At 57.6% G+C, this 18,244-nt stretch overlaps 3 protein-coding genes across 9 annotated transcripts in view; 1 reads left to right on the top strand and 2 right to left on the bottom strand.

Annotated features, from left to right (window-relative positions):
- Window positions 1-553: 553 nt before the first annotated feature.
- On the bottom strand, window positions 554-6,300 carry LOC134144035 (mucin-2-like). The gene is made up of 5 exons (XM_062582625.1): window positions 6,019-6,300; window positions 4,040-4,870; window positions 2,928-3,074; window positions 2,011-2,099; window positions 554-1,744 (listed from the first exon to the last, which is right to left on the bottom strand). The coding sequence occupies exons 1-5, from the start codon at window positions 6,080-6,082 to the stop codon at window positions 1,670-1,672; spliced, it is 1,206 nt and encodes a 401-aa protein (XP_062438609.1). The 5' UTR covers window positions 6,083-6,300; the 3' UTR covers window positions 554-1,669.
- Window positions 6,301-7,282: 982 nt separating this feature from the next.
- LOC134143919 (deoxyribodipyrimidine photo-lyase-like) lies at window positions 7,283-14,211 on the top strand. Of its 2 annotated transcripts, XM_062582361.1 has the most exons (10): window positions 7,283-7,308; window positions 8,267-8,671; window positions 9,260-9,405; window positions 9,566-9,748; window positions 10,238-10,396; window positions 10,787-10,985; window positions 11,127-11,279; window positions 11,603-11,724; window positions 12,167-12,326; window positions 12,530-14,211. In XM_062582361.1, the coding sequence occupies exons 2-10, from the start codon at window positions 8,389-8,391 to the stop codon at window positions 12,682-12,684; spliced, it is 1,560 nt and encodes a 519-aa protein (XP_062438345.1). In that variant the 5' UTR covers window positions 7,283-7,308; window positions 8,267-8,388; the 3' UTR covers window positions 12,685-14,211. The 2 variants fall into 2 exon arrangements, with proteins under 2 accessions (XP_062438345.1, XP_062438346.1); XM_062582362.1 differs by lacking the exons at window positions 7,283-7,308; window positions 9,260-9,405 and having other exon boundaries at window positions 8,371-8,671.
- The window catches only part of RUBCN (rubicon autophagy regulator), a 34,112-nt gene continuing 29,670 nt past the window's right edge, over window positions 13,803-18,244 (bottom strand). For 3 of the 6 annotated variants that reach the window (XM_062582357.1, XM_062582358.1, XM_062582360.1), the window contains 2 exons: window positions 18,087-18,180; window positions 13,803-17,105 (listed from right to left, as the gene is read on the bottom strand). In XM_062582357.1, the coding sequence (XP_062438341.1) occupies window positions 16,942-17,105; window positions 18,087-18,180 (258 nt within the window). In that variant the 3' untranslated portion in view covers window positions 13,803-16,941. Of the gene's footprint in view, window positions 17,106-18,086; window positions 18,227-18,244 lie in introns of all 6 variants that reach the window. The other 3 variants (XR_009959238.1, XR_009959239.1, XR_009959240.1) reach the window with 3 other exon arrangements.

Here is an 18,244-nt window from a genome sequence, read left to right as displayed (position 1 = left end):
ACTGTGAACCAGAATCAGGGCTGCAGAAAGGGATCAGCCAAAAATAACCCCTAAGAACAACATAGCTATTTTGTTCATCATTTCAGTTTTCAATCTCCCCACAAGGTGACTTGCTTAGGCTAATAATTGCTTCAGTTTGATTTTACTTGCCCAATTAACCAGTTAATAAATGACTTTGCTGCAGGGGGACAGATACTACAGCAGTCTCCTTAGCTGGAGACTGGAAAAAAACAAGGAAGGACCACAGCCCATAGCGTTTCCATGGCCCCACTGTGCACACAGCCGCACCAGCGGTAGGAGGGGCGTAATGGGCCAGAGAGCAGCAAAGCAGGGAGTGCCACAAGCCCCCAGGCTGTTCGGATGCTGGATGTTCAAGGCTGGGCTCCAGCTGTGTGGAAAGGCTTTTCCTATTCCCATCTTCACTCTATCTGATCTGCAGCCAGACAGGTTTCCCCAGCCCACCAGTCCTCCCCCAGCTCCCTGAACGCATTTGCGTTCTGCAATTGGGTGATAAAACCACCTGCTCCACCTGGGGGAACTGCAAAAGCAAATCTCCCAGTCCATCATTTATTTCAGAGAAGGAAGCATATAAATAAATGTCCAGCTGTGCAGGCACTCATCCTAGCTGGTGGCCACTGCTGGTTCCTAAGGTGTAATCAGATCCAGTTGGTCCCCAGTTGAATCCAGGTGGTTTTCCTCCACAGTATCTCTGCTAGAGAGTGAAGCCAAAAATACAAGAAGGTAATTTGGAAAAAAAAAGACGACATCATCTTTGCCATGAAAAATGCGGGATTTCTCTTTACTGCCTGCCTGCGTTGGTGTGGGTGCACTGCTCCAATACCAATATCACAGGCAGGCCCAGGAGGGAGACCTGATGGGCTTCAGTTTCATTCATGCTCCATGCTGAGAGCTGAAGAGCACGGCTGTACCCAGAACTGTACTCAGATGGAAAACGGGGGTTCATTTCCTCTTCTGTTTCATTCCCAGAGCCACCCCTGGACTCCATCCTGGCCCTGCTCTGAACACAAAGAGGCCCTCTGGCTTTTTCCCATCTAGCAGCAGCTCTCCAAGGGTTCTGATATTGCAATATCTCCAGACTGCAAAGCCTTGGAGGTTACTAGTACCAACAGACTAAGCTCTGGACATAGAGACCTGCCACCTACCAGTGTTAACTAGCCCAGGAGCAGGGTCTCCAGATCTCCTTTCTCTTATTTATCAGCTCCATAAAAAGGGTTGATATGGCCCATATTCATAAAATCAGCCATCCCTCATTGCCATCCCAACCATGAAAGCCCTTGTAGGGGCTCACGGGCAGCCTGTCTCTCCATCCAGCTGCCCAGAAGAACCAGGGGACAGCAGAAGGTCCCAAATGTGGACATTGGGACTGGTACAAGGCCATAGGAGAGCTTGAGCAAGATGCACGGGGCAAGATGCATACAGACTGCAGGAAGTGACAGGGACAACCCCAGCCCGGGAGAACAGGGTGCAGGGTGCTTTGGTGGTCATTGGCATCGGGGTGTAATGTTGGATGGGGGAGTCTGGGTTCAACAGGAGCTGCACAGGTCACCCTAGAGAGCCACACCATCGTGGAATAAGGAATCGAGAGCAGAATGCTTGCAAATTTACTCAGTTCCCTGCCCTGCAGGTCCTCAGGCTGGGAGGAGAGCATTCAGGTCCTCCTCTTCCCTCTCCACTCCACCATGAAGCCAGCACACGGGAACGCAGTCTGCAGATCCCCACGGAGCTGGAGGAAGAGGACAGTCATGAAACCCACATAGTATTTAAAAACAGTTCAGGAGGGGCTCCCTGATATCCATTTCCCACCAGGAGCCTGGACTAGCCCAGGAGAAGGAAAATTTTTTCCACTTGAAAGGGCTCAGGGTAAAATTCAATGCAGGGTACAGTCATTCTCCCCACTTTAGCTATCTGACTCCCTCCACAGTTTACTGGACCTCGGCTGGCAAATGCAAACCAGCATCCCCTCTTCAGTGCACTTCTAGGAGGCCTCACCTTGGACAAAATCAGCTCCTGGGCCACAGAGCTTTCAAGGTCCAGGGGAACGGTTAGGCGCAGTGACAGAAAGAGGTGAGATGATGCACCTAGGAACAGAAAACATGGCTCTTGTTATCCCTGCTGACCCTTCAGTTGCATTGTGGCAGGATCCGGAGCCCTCTCCCTGGGCACCCTCATTGCAGATCTGTGTCAGCTCATAGGAGACAGCCTCTGTCCCCACCTGGGATTTCTTACCATCCATATTGTACAGGGAAGCACAGAGAGATGAAATGGCTTGTCCGAGGCTATGCAACAAAGCACCTGAGAGAGCAGAGGGAGGTACGGAGACAGATGCCAGCTCCCTAGTCCAGCACTGTCATTGAGAGACACAGGACCTTCTCTCAGATCACAGCTTGGTCATGTCACGGACCCTTACACTGGCAGGTGAATAATCCTCCTTGTGTACAGAAAACACAGCTGCTGCTCTCCACCTACAACACAGCTGGGAAAACATGCGTTGCTCTCACTTTGACCATCTCCACTGGCAGCAGGAAAGAACCTGAGACACGCATGTGGAGGGAGGGGATATGGAAAAGGTCTCCCTTCCCCGGTTCAGGGCTGGCAGGTCTTTTCAAACCTGCTTTTCAGGCTGCTGCCCACCTTGCGTGTTCCCAAGAGACCACCACACATCTCACTGACTGCCACTGTCCCCATATCAAGAACACAGCAAAGGCACTGGGCTCCCAGGGCAGATGGCTTTCCTCAGCTCCGCAGGCCAGCCTGGGGACCACCACACCAGCTGCCAGGAAGCCCAAAAGCTACTGCAGTGCCAGGGTGGTGGCAATGCCCATGGTGCAGCAGGGCATGCACAACTCTTGTCAGCCCATCTGGAGGAGGGTTTGGAGCCCCAGGAGGTGAGAAGGGGCTGCACTTACTGGTGTTAGTCACGGCGCTGGGGCAAACAAGCGGTGTCACTGGCTCGTCTGCAGTGGTGCTGATGGTAACCTCTGGACTCTGGGTTGAGTCAGTGGCAGGGGATGAGGGCTCCGTTGATGGGTAAAGTGAGGTTACATTAGCAGTGCCTGCAGAGATGTAAGATGTTTCTACAGCTGGGAAAGGACTAGCCAAAATAAAAGGCCTCCCCTGCTGCCAGCTCCCCATTTCCTGAAATGCTGGCATTGCTCTGAGGCCTGGGACTGTGCAAAGACAGCGGCTGGTCCCCCTGGGGAAGAGCCAACGACTGCTCTCAACACTCGGAGGAGTTAACTCCAGTGGGGCAGGCTATGCTCTGGGGTGGAAGCAGCTGAGTCCAGCTCCTCCTGGCAGAGTATTTATAGGAATACAAGCAAATCTGTTCCCACGGCTTTCCAGCCACAAATCCACAAGTCACTGCTGCAATAAGTCTGACGGCCTCAGTACAAATGGGTCAGGAGACAAACTGGAGCATGCTGCCCATACATGCTGTGTCTCATAGCCTGGTGTGAGGATGATTTTTAAATCCACACCACAGCTCCCAAGTTCTTCCTTCACACCTAGGCTGCACCTCCCACACCTGGGGCTACAGATTCCGCCCTGCAGAGGGGAAATCGCTGGCTGTAGCAAAGCATTAATTTTCCCAGCTGATGGCTGCTTCTATTGCAATAAGATCACACAGATTTTTCTGCAGGACTTTTGTAAGACTGCATTTCCCCAGGAAGCTGTAGCAGAGACTCTGGCATCCTACACCTACCAGATATACGGTACCATTACTTGTCTGCAGTGTACCAGCATGCAGTGCATGATCCACTCAAACTGGGGAACTGTAGCACCTGAGTTGTACCAGGACTCTTCAGTTAGCCCAGATGCTAACAGAGATGTGGCAAATATTTCAGGGCTAGCAGTAGGGGACAAGGGTGCAGACTGCATCTGCCTCAGGCAGAGACACAGCAAGTATGGCCCAGGATGAGGTAATTGGGTACCCACCAGGAACAGGATTGGAGATCCTGAAGGGCTTCATCCAACCCTGAGCGCATCCCCAGTCTCTGAACACCACCTCAATGGTACTCACTTGTTGCTGCACTTGAGGTTTGAGGCACTCTTGTGGTGTCCAGGGCTGTCCCTGAGGTCGAGGAGGAGATAGCAGGGGTGGTCCCAGCTGTGGTCTCTGGCTGGGTGGCAGTGAGAGTGCTCTCTGAGACAGCCGTGCTGGTGAGAGAGGCACTTGTGGTGCCTTCCAGCAATGTCGAGGACCCAGCCAGAGTGGCTGTCTCTTCTGTCGTGATGGGAAGAGTCATTGTAGATGAAGACGTACTGCTGGTCTCCTGGGATGTGCTGCAAAGTGGTGAGGTCATGGCTGGCTCTAAACTGGTGCTCGTGGCAAGTGTGGTGCCCTCCATGGTGGAAGTAAGAAGGGGAGAGGTAGAAGGAGGCACCATGCTTGTGTCGCCTCTGGTCAGACTGATGCCTGGAGCTGTGCTGGTCCCCATGGGTGTGCTGGCTGTCGTCTCAGTACAGGTGGATGTCAGGGTTGCAGTGGTTGGAGACTGGGCATCAGTGGTGGTCCCCTTTCCTGTGGTGATGGAGACTACCTGGAATGTGGTAGTGCCAGCAGGCAAACTGGCAGAGCTGTGGGTTGTGCTGCCCCTCTCAGACAGCACGGTGATATTAGAGGCTGCAGGGCTGCTGCCCCAAGTAGTTGCAGTGCTGGCTGTAAAGATGTACGGTGGCGTGCTGGACTTCTCCTCTGGGGTGGTCCCTCTTTCCACTTCAGGGCTGGAGGGAGGAGTGGTGGCTGTGCTGGTGGAGGTAGTGGTGGGCAGAAGTGCTGAGGTCTCCCTAGGTCTCGAGAAGGCAGATAAAGTTGGGGACACTGTCACTGTCACATCTGTGTCTGTGGTCCCTGCAAAGAGGTTAGCGAGTGAAGCATGCAAATGCTTGTCATGAAAGGCTAAAGCCACGGCTGTGCCGGGCACAGCCCAGCATTGCCACCACACTTAAGCTCCCTAAGGGACTCAGAGCCACCAAGAGTCAGGAGCAGGGATTCCCTGTCCTGTGTCAAGCATGGGGATCAGGCACGTCACCTCGAATAGCAACCTGCTCGTCAGTGTGGAAGGACGAGTAAATCTCACAGCCTGACAAGCCCGGAACAACCCATGGACATCTCTAGGTTTCGGGGCAGAAACTCCTTTTGGCCTCAGAGATAAGTCACATTCCACCACCTTCGACCATCCCTGGAGGAAGTCGAACAAACCCATCCGACAGGAAGAGCAGCTGTTCAGGAACTGGTTACCATGAGACATGCTGGTATCTCATCAGGAGCTTATACAAACATCTCTGATGCAGATATTCAGGAACTGATAACATGAGGCATAAATAATGTGAGCAGGGGAAAACCAGCCCCACTGAACCGGAGTAAAACACGAACAAATCCCAGCTTGCAAGCTCGGGGGCGAGTTGCGAGAGACGTGCTGCGATCCCCGCGAGCCCTGCGCTCTGCCGGGGGCTGCGAGGGACGCGGCACGACGGGGCCGGCGGCCGTGCCGAGGGGCGGCGCGACCCACGCCGGAGACTTCCCAGGTGGCAGCGACCTGGCAGAGGAGCCTGGCGGCTTTTAGGGAAATAAGCACCGCTCCTGCTTTGTTTGCAGAGTAAATATTAGCACAAGCGCGGCGCGCCCAGCGCTCCGTCCCCTTCAGCGCTGAGGAGCCACCGGTTGCCTCGAGCCGGCCCGGCCGCCGCTGCCTCCCCGCGCCACCGCCGCCGCTCGCCCTCTGAGAAATATCAGCCCTCGGCCGGCCAAAGCGCCCCGGCGAGAGGGGCCGAGGTGCCGCCGACCGCAGCCCTCGCCCGGCTGGGTCGCCGCTCCCAGGGGCCCCGTCCGCCGCGGCGGAGGCGGCCGGGAGGAGCGGGGCAGGCGGTGGCGACGCCAGGCCGGCGGCTCCCACGCGGCCCCCTCGGCTGCGGGGGCCAAGAGGGCGAGCGGGCGGCCGGCGGGGCCTCGCCGCCCCGGCCCGCCCGCCCGGCCCCGGGGGCGGGGGGGGCCCTTACCCCGCACCGGGCCGGCCAGCAGCAGCAGCAGGGGCAGGGGCAGCCCTCCTGCCCGCGACGCCATGGCCGGGCCGCCGCCACGCGCGCCGCTCCCCGCCGTGTCCGCGTCGCCTTCGCCCGCCGGAGGAGGAGGAGGAGGAGGAGCATCCGGGGGGCCCCTTTTATCGCCCCGGGCGCGGGCGGCCGCGGGGCGCCCGCCGAGCAGGGCCGGGCCGCCGGGGAAACGCCCCGGGGAAGCTGCCTGCAGCGGAGCGGCCGGGCACCCCGCGGAGGGGCCCGCGGCGCAGCAGGGCCCACTCTGGCCCCGCGCGGGAGGAGGAGGCGGCGGGGACGGGCGGGCGGCCCTGAGGAAGGGCGGTCTCCGGCCGGGGGGCTTTTCACCCCCCCCACCCCCGGGCTGGCGTCGCCGGCAACGCTTCCCTCCAGCAAGCGGCGGCTGACAGCCGGAGGCGCTTCCTCCTCCTCCGGGCCAGGGACCATCCTGCTGAGAGGCGCCCGGCCGGCAGCCGGCGGGGGCACAGGCACCCTCAGGCGCTGCCAGGGTGCAGGCGCTCTGCTGGGGTACGGGCAGCCTGCGGGCACTAGCGCAGGGACAGGCGCTCTGCTGGGGTACGGGCAGCCTGCGGGCACTAGCGCAGGGGACAGGCGCTCTGCTGGGGTACTGGCAGCCTGCGGGCACTAGCGCAGGGACAGGCGCTCTGCTGGGGTACGGGCAGCCTGCGGGCACTAGCGCAGGGACAGGCGCTCTGCTGGGGTACGGGCAGCCTGCGGGCACTAGCGCCGGGGACAGGCGCTCTGCTGGGGTACGGGCAGCCTGCGGGCACTAGCGCAGGGACAGGCGCTCTGCTGGGGTACGGGCACACCGAGGCCGCTGTCAGGGGGCATGTGCACGGCCAAAGTACAGTCATCTGGGAGGCACTGCCAGAATACGGGCACGCTGCTGGGTACAGGTTCCCGCGGGATTGGGGAGGGGGGGGGCTCTGCCAGGGTGCGGGCACGCTGCTGGTGTAGATAGAAGCACCCAGGGGGCACTGCCAGGTGGAGCCCCACTGCGAGGGGGCAGGTGCTTTGGAGGACGCTGCCAGGGCGCGGCCGCGCCGCGCGCTGCCAGGACCGGGGCGGGGAGTGCTCCGCCCACTCCCGCTAAGCCCCGCCCACCCCACCGAGACACGCCCACCTCACCTAGCCCCGCCCGCTCTCCCGCTCAGCCCTCCTCAAGCCCCGCCCCTTCCCCGCCCACCCCCGCCGCGTGCGTTGTGTAACGGCTCCGGAAGCGCCGCGCGCAGGCAGGTGAGGGGCGCCCGGCCCCGGCCCCGGCCCCGGCCCCGGCCCCGGCCCCGGCCCCGCCGGGCCCCCGCGCTCGCCGCCCGCCCCTCCTGGCCGCAGAGCCCCGCGGCCCCGCCGCGTTTCGGCGCCCGGCCGGGATTTGCCCCCCGGCGCGCCCCGCGGCAGCAGCGAGTGTCCCGCGCAGGCAGGGTTTCGCCCCCAGGCGGGGGCCGGGCCCCGAGCGGGGTTTCACCCCCCGACAGGGTTCCCCCACGTCGGGATTTGCGCCCCCATCGGGGTTTGGCCCTCCTCCCTTCCTCCCCCCCGCCCCCAGCTCGGGATTTCGGCCCTGGGCCCCCCCCCCCCCCCAGTCCGTGCCCCCTCCCCCCCTTCAGGGGTTTCCCCCGTAGCTGCGGGCCCTGGGCGAAATGCAGCGCCAGAGCCGAGGGCGAAGGGAGCCCGAGGGACCCCGCGCCGCGGCGGCCAGGCAGGCACCGGGGGTGGAGAGCAGGGGGCAAACCCTGCAGTGCCGCCCCGAGATGGGGGACCGAACCCCTCCGGCCGCTTGCCGGGGCCTGGCAGCGCCGGGGAAGCGAGGGCCCAGCCAGGTGGGCTATGGGGGCAGCCCCAGGGTGTTGCAACGTTAAGCGTGAAGGTCTGCAAGGGGTCCAAGCGAAGCTAGGTTGACCAATTTATGGTCACGAGCAGGTCTCTCTTGCTGGCAGTATGGCCGCATCACCCCCAGCACACCTAACATCTTCCCTGTTATATGGCAAGTGGACAAAGGACTAGGTGGCCTCATCCAGTGACATGCTTGTAGGCAAAGGCTGTACCTCAGGTCTACCTGGCGCACCCCCAAGGGTCTGCACTGCCATGCCAAACTGGCTTCTCTTATTTTGCCATTTTTGGATGCTTCCCTAAGTGTTTTTCTCCACTCATAGCTTCGGGCAGATGGTGGAGGAGGTCTTGTGTCTGTTCACAGGGGTTTCATATCACCACGCTACTCTGGCACGATTGGTGATCTCATTTGCAACTGCCTGGTCCAGGTCCTGGAGGCTGCAGTATTTGTCCCAGCATTGTCCACCCACTAGGACGGTCTTGAGGATGCCCCAGAAGAAAGGGAAGCGAAAAGCAGACGGAGGGGGTGAGCCTGAGGCTGAGCCAGATGCCACAGAGTTGCCACATTTGTCTCCAAAGAGGAATAAGAAGGAGGCAGCCACAAAGAAGCTGGAGGAGGCAGTGCGGGAGGCCCGGCAGAAAGCAGCCCCATCCGTGCAGGAGTTCAAGTACAATAAAAAGCGGGTTCGTCTTATCTCACAGGGTTCTGACCTCAAAGACAACGCTAAGTGCATTCTCTACTGGATGTCCCGAGACCAGCGCGTACAAGGTATGAACCAGCCTGTCCAGGGGCTGGCAGACTGAGACACAAAGCACTCCAGGTCGTGAGAGACCTGTTCTCTCCCTGCATGGAGGAGCTCTTCTCCAGAGCAGGACTTGTAATCGGTGACTGGCAATGTCCCCAGGGTTGAGCCCTTCAGAACAGAGAGATGTGGCAGGGAGTTTGGGTAGAGACAACTGTAGTGCATGGTCCCTGCAAAGCTGTCCCTGACTGGTTTTCTGTACAGTTCAGGCAAAAGGCTGAGCACTGGTGCCCCCGGTAGCCTTTGGAGCTGGCGCTGTGGGATCTCTGCTGAGCGGACTGGCAAGATTCCCATTGCAGACCTCCCTGACTGCCTCCCTCTCCCTGCAGCCATTCATCACCTGTTTCCATCAAGTCCCTAAGAGATCCCCTTGTCCAGCCTCCTACAGCAGGGCCACATCAGCCTGAGCCTGCCCTGATGGACAGAGGCACGAAACAGGCTGGGGAGGCAACCAAGGCCCCAGCTTAGTGACTCCCCAGATCGACTGAGACTCGGACTCAGGCTCAGCCAGGCAGAGGATCCCCCTGATACAGCCCCATGCTCTTTCTCTGCAGATAACTGGGCTTTCCTCTATGCCCAGCGGCTGGCCCTCAAACAAGAGCTCCCTCTGTATGTCTGCTTCTGCCTGGTGCCCAGATTCCTGGATGCCACCATCCGCCATTATGGCTTCATGCTGAGAGGCCTGCAGGAGGTGGCCAAGGTACGGACCGTTGTGGGGATATGATGTGGGGGGGGGCCCTGTGTGATATGGCAGGGACAGAGCTCCTGGAGAAGGAGCAGGATCGGTCCTTCAGAGATCAGGGTAGGATTAGGTCTTAAGAGGCCCAGACTTTGTCTTACCCTTTTCTCCTTCATTGCAGGAGTGCACAGAGCTGAACATCCCCTTTCACTTGCTGCTGGGCTACGCCAAGGATGTGCTACCCACATTTGTGGTGAAGCATGGCGTGGGCGGGTTGGTGACAGATTTCTGTCCCCTCCGTGTCCCCCAGCAGTGGGTGGAAGACGTCAGAAAGCGGTTGCCGGAAGATGTGCCATTTGCACAGGTAGGTCCCTGCGTTCTGGGAGGGGAATGGGCAGGCTGGGGAAAATCCTGGCTGGTGAGATACGGAAAAAACTTACTGTCTGGATTTTCATACCTGTGGAAGTGCACTGGAGTGACTTGAGCAGGGGAGGTGAGGACATCTGTCCTGGGTCTCCCTGACCCTCCCATTAATCTTCCTGGTGCTGTAGGAGTAGAGCCAGTCTTTTCAGTTCCCTTTCATGAAACAGCTGTGATCACAGGCATTGCTAATTGGGCTGTCCCTTGTTCTGATGTACAGAGAAAAGCAGCATCCACCTTCCCATTCTCTCTCCTATCAGTCCAATCCTGTTGTCCTGCCCCATGTCCCCCTGTTCATGCTCCAGCTTTAGCCAGATAAGTGGGAAATACCCCATTCTGTCAGAAAGCGCAGTGCAAGGATCATCTGCAAGTCACGTCATCAGGACTGCTTTTTTCTCCTGTTCATAGTCTCCTCCACGGTTCTGCTTCCCAGGTTGATGCCCACAACATTGTGCCCTGCTGGGTCACCTCCCCCAAACAGGAATACAGCGCCAGGACCATTCGGAGCAAAATCCACAGTCAGCTCCCAGAGTTCCTGACTGAGTTTCCTCCAGTCATTCAACACCCATACCCCCCTTCCACCCCAGCAGAGGTAAGTGGGAGCCACCCCTTCACCCCAGCTGGCATCCACTCCCAGACAGTTTAACAGCTGCTTTGTGATCCTGGCAGGGGAGTGATGGGGTTTGAGGGCACAGTGACTTTCCTGAGGTCACACACAGGTGGTTTAGAGCTGAGGGCACCCTGGGAAAGGCAGGTTCCCACCCCATTCTACCAGGCAACAAGCGCATGTCAGCTCTTCACTGGAGGCAGTTGTGCTGAGTGGATGCTGGGCTAGTTGATAGAAGGCTGGCATGGGTTGGGGGCTTGCTGGTTGCAGCCAGTCCTGAGAGGACATCCAGGGCAGCACTGGCTGAAGAGCATCAGCTTTTGGAGCTCAGCTCTCATATGACAAATGTGCTCATGCTGCTTGGTTGCTGCCCAGCCCGTTGCTTGGGAGGCCTGTTATTCCAGCTTGCAGGTGGACCACACTGTGAAGGAGGTGGAGTGGGCGACCCCCGGTGCTGCTGCAGGGTTGGCTATGCTGCAATCCTTTATTGCTGAGCGGCTGAAATCCTTCAGCTCCCACCGGAATGACCCCAACAAGGCAGCTCTCAGCAACCTGTCACCGTGGTTCCACTTTGGTGAGTGTCTCAGCTCTCACCACCATGTGGTGCCACCCTGTGCACAGGGCTCAGGGTAGAAGTGGAGACACTGTGCAGCAGCAGGGCTGAGCACAGCAGCTCAGAGTGGCAGCCTGACTTGCTCCCTCCCCTGGTCCCCAGGCCAGATTTCCACCCAGCGAGCCATCCTGGAGGTACAGAAACACCGCAGGAAGTACAAGGAGTCTGTGGACACCTTTGTGGAGGAGGCTCTGGTGCGGCGGGAGCTGGCTGACAACTTCTGCTACTACAACAAGAACTACGACAGTGTTCAAGGTAACACACTGGGGCCAGGTGGGGGAACACCGGCAGCTAGGCCACTGCCTGCTGTGGTCACCCCAAATTGGCAGTCCTTCCTTTCTGCTAGGGGAGGAGCCATTGGGGCAGTAGCATACCATCCTTTGATACCTTCTGGATGTAGAATAGGAGTTGCTGATGCCTTGTGGAAAGAGAGATGGAGAAACCACTACTTCCAGGGCTGCCTGTAGGGTTGGTGTCTCCAGTGCATGGTGCCCTCAGCAGCCCGTTTTCCCATCTCTGTCTTGGAGCCCTGCAGGGAGCAGGTTTCTCAGTGTCGCTTCTGGTCCACTGCCTCACAGGTGCCTACGACTGGGCGCAAACAACACTGAAGCTCCATGCTAAAGACAAGAGGCCTTTTCTTTATGAGCTGCAGGAACTGGAGCAGGGGAGCACACATGACCCGCTCTGGAATGCTGCCCAGGTAGTACCCTGCACCTTCTCATCTTGAAATACTGAGCAGCCTCCCTGAGACCTCACGCCCCACCAGACAGGCTGAAGCCATGCTGTCTGCCTGGAACCCACGTCAATCCAGCACTCCTAAAACTTGGTAGTGGGGGGTTTGACCTTCCAGCTGGGCATGTCTGTATTGCCACCTCTTCACCTGCTCCTAGGTGAGGAGGAGGAGGAAGTGGATGCATCCTGGAACTGTTTGGGAAGGGTTAGGTGAGGCTACAGGGAGGGATACCCACTGTGGTGATCAGAAGACACTTATTTGGGCATGGTCCTTTCCGACCAGGCTGCCAGCAGAGGCCTGACCCTGTGGGTAGGTGGATGTTGCACTCCAGCAGTGCCCAGGTTCTCCCAAAGGGGAGAGGCAAATGGGCAAGGACCTGCTCCTGCAGGCTGTCTCTCTCTCTCTGCAGCTTCAAATGGTCCAGGAGGGCAAGATGCATGGTTTCCTACGGATGTACTGGGCCAAAAAGATCCTAGAGTGGACCCGCTCCCCTGAAGAGGCCCTGCAGTTTGCCATCTACCTCAATGATCGCTATGAGCTGGATGGGAGGGATCCCAACGGATATGTAGGCAAGCTGCAAAAGGGGGCGTGGCGTGGTGGTCTTACCTCTGATGGCCAAGGAAGGGCGAGGGGAGCTCTCTACAAAGAATCCAGCCCTTCTCCCCCTGCTCCAGCCCCGTTTTCCTTTGCTCCCACCTCCCAGCTGCTCTTTGGCTACACAGGCACCTCTGAGCACCAGGGAGAGCTGACACTGTGTGTCTGTGTCCGGCAGGCTGCCTGTGGTCCATCTGCGGCATACACGACCAGGGCTGGGCAGAGCGGGCCGTGTTCGGGAAGATCCGTTACATGAACTACGCTGGCTGCAAGAGGAAGTTTGACGTGGGCCAGTTTGAGCGGCGCTACGCCCCCCGCAAGCTCAACAAGTGAACGCTGCTGCGGTGCCCAGAACACAAGCGAACAGGATCACGGACCAGGCTTGCCTCACGACTGCTTGTGCCTCTCCGTGCTTGGGGCAGGCAGTGCCTTTGCCAAGATGCTGGCTCATACCCTGCCTCTGACCAGGGATTGCCTTGGGTGCTCGTGGAGGAGATACTGCAGAAAGCAGCAAGTGCCTGGGTGTTGCAGGTTTCTTTTCTCTGGCATCATTCCCCTGCTATAGCCCCTCTGCTGGGGTGGCTATGCTAGACCCTTCCTAGAGTTTATGTGGGGTAGTTCAGCTGTCACAGCTTTACTCACGTCTGCAAGATTCCCCCCTCAGCCTGCCAGGTCCTGTTGGAAAACTTCTTCAGCAGCGGTGCTTGGGAATAAGCCAAAAATCTCCTTTGCTGCTGCTAACCACAGCTTAGCTTAACCACAGCTGAGCAAGGTGTTTCTGGGGGAAAAGCTCAAGAAACTCAGCTGCTCCTGCCAGGCTTCCCAGCAGCTTCCCTGCCTGCCAGTCCCTGAGAATCCATGCTTCAGCCCATGCAGAGCGAGCGCTGTGCAAGGCTTTCACATCGTCCTTACACAGGGAGTTCCTGGCCTTTGATTTTAAAGTTTACAATCCCCATCTTCTGCGTCCGTGGTGTTTATGGAGACATGCAGCCCTGCTAAGAGGGAGAGCCCTGCTGCGTGGGGCAGAGATGCAAGCAGGGAAGTGGCAGCTGGACTCAGGCCAAGCCCTTGCCACTGGGCCCCTTTTCCAGCAGTAAAGAAAAGCTCAGAAAGGGGACGTGTTATAGAGCAGCCCTTATTCAGCAGCTCACTCTTCCTGCCAGCAGTCCTTGCTCTAGCAGACAGATTGCAGAGGTGCTACAAACCAGATGACTGGTGTCAATAACCCCCTCCCAGCCATGGGGTCCCACCCCCAGCTATGCATCACCAGTCACACGTCTCCCTGGCCCAGGGCAGCAAAGCTGGGAGAATCAGGGCTCCCCTGTGGCTACCTGTTGTCAGCTGTCAGCTAATGCATCTCGCTACCTCGTCCCTTCCTGCCCATGCAGCCAACAGGCACTGCAGCATCAGCCTTGGGAGGGGATGCCAGTGGTTCATTCCACCCAAAGTAATTTGCCACAACACCAACAGGTCTCTTATTTGTTAACTTAATTTATGAGGGACGGCATTTTCATTGCTATGCTGTGCGATAGTCCAGTGAGGAGGGCTCCAGTCAAGTGCCAGGGGCAGCCCCTTGCTCTACTTAGAAAGAGCTCGCGCGCCTTGACGATTTCCAGTGTTACTCGTAGCAGTCAGTGCTGTGTTGCCATGGGAAAGGCAGCAGTGTTTGTTAGTGTTGTGCATAACCTTGCGCTGGAGACCGCCGCCAGGTTTCCAGTCCCACGGTGCTTCCCGATAGAGCCCATGATGGCGGGTAGAAAACAGAAGTAAACCAAAATCCACTCATTCTTCTCTAAACATGCTCAGTGCTTCTAGAAACAGTCACGGGCAGTGTTTCGGCCGGTGTCCCACAACATTAAAGTGCTTGAAACAAAACAGCATGGCTGAAGTTGCCCTGTTCTGAGCCAGCTCCTAGGAGGGGGGATACCAGCTCAGACATGCTGGGAGGGAGGTTGACGCAGTCTGCTGAGCTGGACAGCAGCACAAGAGGTCAGCACAGAGAGACAGCAAGCAAGAACCAAGGCATTGCTCTCCATTGGCAAGCTGGGACCAGCTTCTGGCAGCCCCAGGGCTTGCAGAGTTCAGGCTGGTGACTGCCCACTGGCTGAAACAGTGAGCAAAAGAGCAGCTGCTCCCCTGGGAAGAACAAGCAGGACAAAGGCAGGAAGAGGCAAAAAAGACAGGTGAGGGAGGGCTAAACTGCCTTTTACATGCTAGGCCCACTGGAGCTGGTATTTAGCAGAGCCTGGCTTTGCCCGGATGCCGCAGAGCACCCAGCCTCTCTTCCCTTGGGTTAATAAGACACAAGGGCAGAGCTGGAGGTGATTTCCACAAAGAGACCCCTGCCAGATCTGCAGCTTTTGATGCAGCTTCTCCAGGGAATAGGCTGCGCCCATGAGCTATGACACAGAACAGACCACTGCAGCTATTGGCATCCTACCCTGGAGAGCTGCTACCACTCACCTGGGCCCACACAGCTGCATCTCTGCAAGATCTCAGCCTGATCTATCACACTGGGGCTCTGCAACCTTCAGCAGGGCAGCAAGGCAGAGCTGCTGCTGTGAAACAGCCTGTCCCCCTCTAGCGAGGCTTGGGGCGCCTGCTCCTCCAAGCACCTCTCGCTCAGCCAGGCTTCGCCTTGCGCCCGCCCAGCGGCCAGGTCTCCGCATCCCAGCCTCTGCCCTACAGTTCTACCGTCACTCAGCAGGGGCAGCCCCACAACAGATCACATCCAAGCCTCAAGCAAGGGCACATGCTGCGAGAGCTATTGCCCTCATATGCCTTCTGCCACTGCATTTTGCCCCTCTGTCCCTCAGCACCCTTCCTGCACGTACACGGGCCAAACTGTTCTTCCTAACGTGTGACGGTCAGACCAGGCAGGTGCTTCCCAACCGTGCTACAGTTGTGCTGAGCACCTGCCTGTATTCCTCTTCCCTCCCATGCCATAAGATTAATCATCCCCATGGTACACAGAGTCACCTCCTAAAGAGAGCACCTGGCCCACAACGCAGCACTCGCCGTGTGCTGCAGGGTCTGGACACCCAGAGCCGTTGGTCATAGCAGGCCAGCTCTGTCTTGGTGAGAGATTAACCCTTTGACTATCCCATTCCCAAACCCCTCTCCCAAGTGCGCTCCCATTGCAAGTAGGCAGTCTGGCCACCCTGCTCCACTGCAGCCAGGAAGCCTCAAGGCTCTACCTGAATCAGGGACCCCCTCCCCACAGGGAGCAGGAGACCTGTGGGGAGAGGGGACACCTGGCAAACACCAGCCCTGCTCAGGGACAAGCTGCAGGGAGCAGAAAAGCTCTAGAGGTTTTTGTATCAGTGAGTCCCAAGCAGATTGCATGCCCCTTATGGAGGCCTTTCAAGCACCACCTCCCAGAGGAACAAACAGTTAAAAAGACAAACAGCCATATTAAAAAAATAAAACCAATTCCAGCAAATTAAAAGGAAACAACCTAAAAGAACAAACTGAGACACAGGCTCAGGAGAGGCAACCAGAGGGCTGAAAAACAGACTTTGCACACATCCCAAACGATCCCAGGTACAAGATACCTGGGCACCAGGCAGGTCCTCATGCCACTGCCAGGGGTGAGGTCACACATGACCCTTACAGCAGGACACGTTCCCCTAGGAGGACAGACTAGGAGTGCGAGGGGGAAGGGATGGGCAAAGCAGTTGGGCACTAGATCCCATCACTGCACAGCTCGCTTGGGCAAGGATCCCCCCTGCTTCACTTACTGCGTTCTCCTACCATGCAAACCTGCCTCCCCTGAAAGCCCAGCCACAACGTCCCCCTGTGCAGCTGCACTTCCGAGCTGCTCCCTGCGCAATGCGTCTCTCTGCCGAGCACACCGTGGTGCAAAGGGGAGAGAGAGCAGCCCGTACAGACAGCACGGAGAGGCAAGACACAAGTCAGGCATTTTCACCATTGCACCTCCTCTGCTTGGCTCTGGAGTGACAGCAATTGGTCTCTGGCAGGTGAAGGCTCCCTGCTCACTCCCAAGCCAGATCTGAAAAAGGAAGCTGTTAAATTCACAGTCACCCCAAAAACTCAGCCCCCCTCCATGTACACACACACACCAGCAGCGGGGCACAGGATGAAAGGAGTCAGAGAGCTGATCCCCCCTCCAGGGAGCAGACATGGCCAGAGCTTTCAGCATCCAGCTGATGAGCAGAAAGTGCCGACCCCACTGGAGATCCTGCCCAGGGAGGAGGGCACAGGGATTAGCAGCGCAACCCTGCCTGGCCCAGCAGCACCCAAAGGTGAAGGGTGCAGAGAGGCACATCAGCAACTGCTTGGTAAAGGCCCATGTTCTGCCTGCAGGATAGACAGCAGCAGCTGCCTTTCCCCAAGCAAAGGCATCAGTGGGTGTAAGTGGTACCTGGAGCAGACCAGACGATGGAAAATCCCCCTTCCCCAGCTCAGCACTGCTGCATAGGGGAAGGCAGATCCCTTCGAGACAGGGCTCCAGGCACCCAGCAAGCCAGCCCTCACACTGGTCCATTTGGCTCAGAGTCCACTCAGTCTCTAGTGACAAAGGCCACCGGCATAAATAAACCCACCATCTGCTCCTCTGTCGTGATATGCTCATGTGGCTGCCACTGCCTCCTGCTGCTCCAGCTCGTCTTCATAGTCTGAGACATAGGACTCCATGCTCTGCTTGGCCAGCAGCTCTCTGCGGGCTTGGAGTCGCTCACAGCGGGGGCAGCGGGAGGACTTGAAGCAGGACTTGTGGTAACAGGCTTTGCACTCTGCAGGGGAGAGAAAAGAGTGTGGCTGAGAGCTGAAGGATGACACAGGCCCGACACAGACTGCCTGGCTCTCTATACTCTGCAGATAAATGTTCTAGACTGGTCCAGGAGGACATTTGAAAAAAAAGCCATGGCAGAACAAGCATTAGAAGTGCAGGGGTATGGTACTGTTCTGGAAGCAGCAAGAAGCCACATCGCAGTGACCCTGCAATGGCTAGAAAAGCTTTTTGGGCATGCATATGAGGTATTTTGCTCCTCGCAAGGTCTCTTTCCAAGCTTTCCCAGCTCTCCAAGGAGCAGTGACCCTACCCAGATTTTTCCCTGGCACTGTGTTTGCCAAATCAAGGTTAGCATTTTTTAGGAGTCATTTCAAGGCATTTCAGAATTTGCTCCAAAGAAGTAGAGAAATGCTTGGCCATTAGCACTGGCATGACAAAAGATCACTCCTGAAGAGGCCTGGGGATTTCTTTGCAGGCAGGAAGGGCACAGGGACAAAACTTCCAGGACCCTAACTAACTGGACTTTGTGTTGGCACTAAAAGATCAACAACACCCATCCAAGCTAGGGCAGGGAAGCCATGTCCAAGCTGCAGCCTCTCCCATAAGCACAGCAGAAGGAAAGTGAAGGCTCCCAGGACGCTGCACTCATAGTGCTGACTCTGCAGTGACCAACAGCACATGCTTCACTGCAGGACAGAGCTGTTACCCTGAAGGCTGCAGTTGGGGCAGGCAGCACACTACAGAGTCAGGAAGGCAGCTACACTCTCCACCGTACCAGCAACTCTGGCCAAACATGATTATAATGCTGGCTGGTGTTACAAAGCAGTGCAGATGAACAGGTCATGCACAGAAGCACCTGGTCTGTCTGAGTCCATCTTTGGCTCAGCACTTCGTGTTAGCACCAATGACATTCAAAAACAAAATGGGAGATATCACCAGGCCAGGCAATCTGTCCCCATCCTGTTTCTCCCCAGCAGCTCACCTTCACACGTCCTGCACTTGTTGAGCTCAAAGGGGAAGATGATGTCGTCCTCATTTTGGCAGAACTCACAGATGAAGCCTTTGGCTTGGCACAGCTAGAAGGAGAAAAGGTGAGGAAGAACTGGCCAGATGCTCATCTCCCTGACAAAACAAGTGGGA

The sequence above is a fragment of the Rhea pennata genome, chromosome 9 (assembly GCF_028389875.1).
Source record: "Rhea pennata isolate bPtePen1 chromosome 9, bPtePen1.pri, whole genome shotgun sequence".
Lineage (NCBI taxonomy): Eukaryota > Metazoa > Chordata > Aves > Rheiformes > Rheidae > Rhea > Rhea pennata.
The sequence above is the reverse complement of the archived record's forward strand: the minus strand, read 5'-3'. Positions and strand labels throughout refer to the sequence as shown.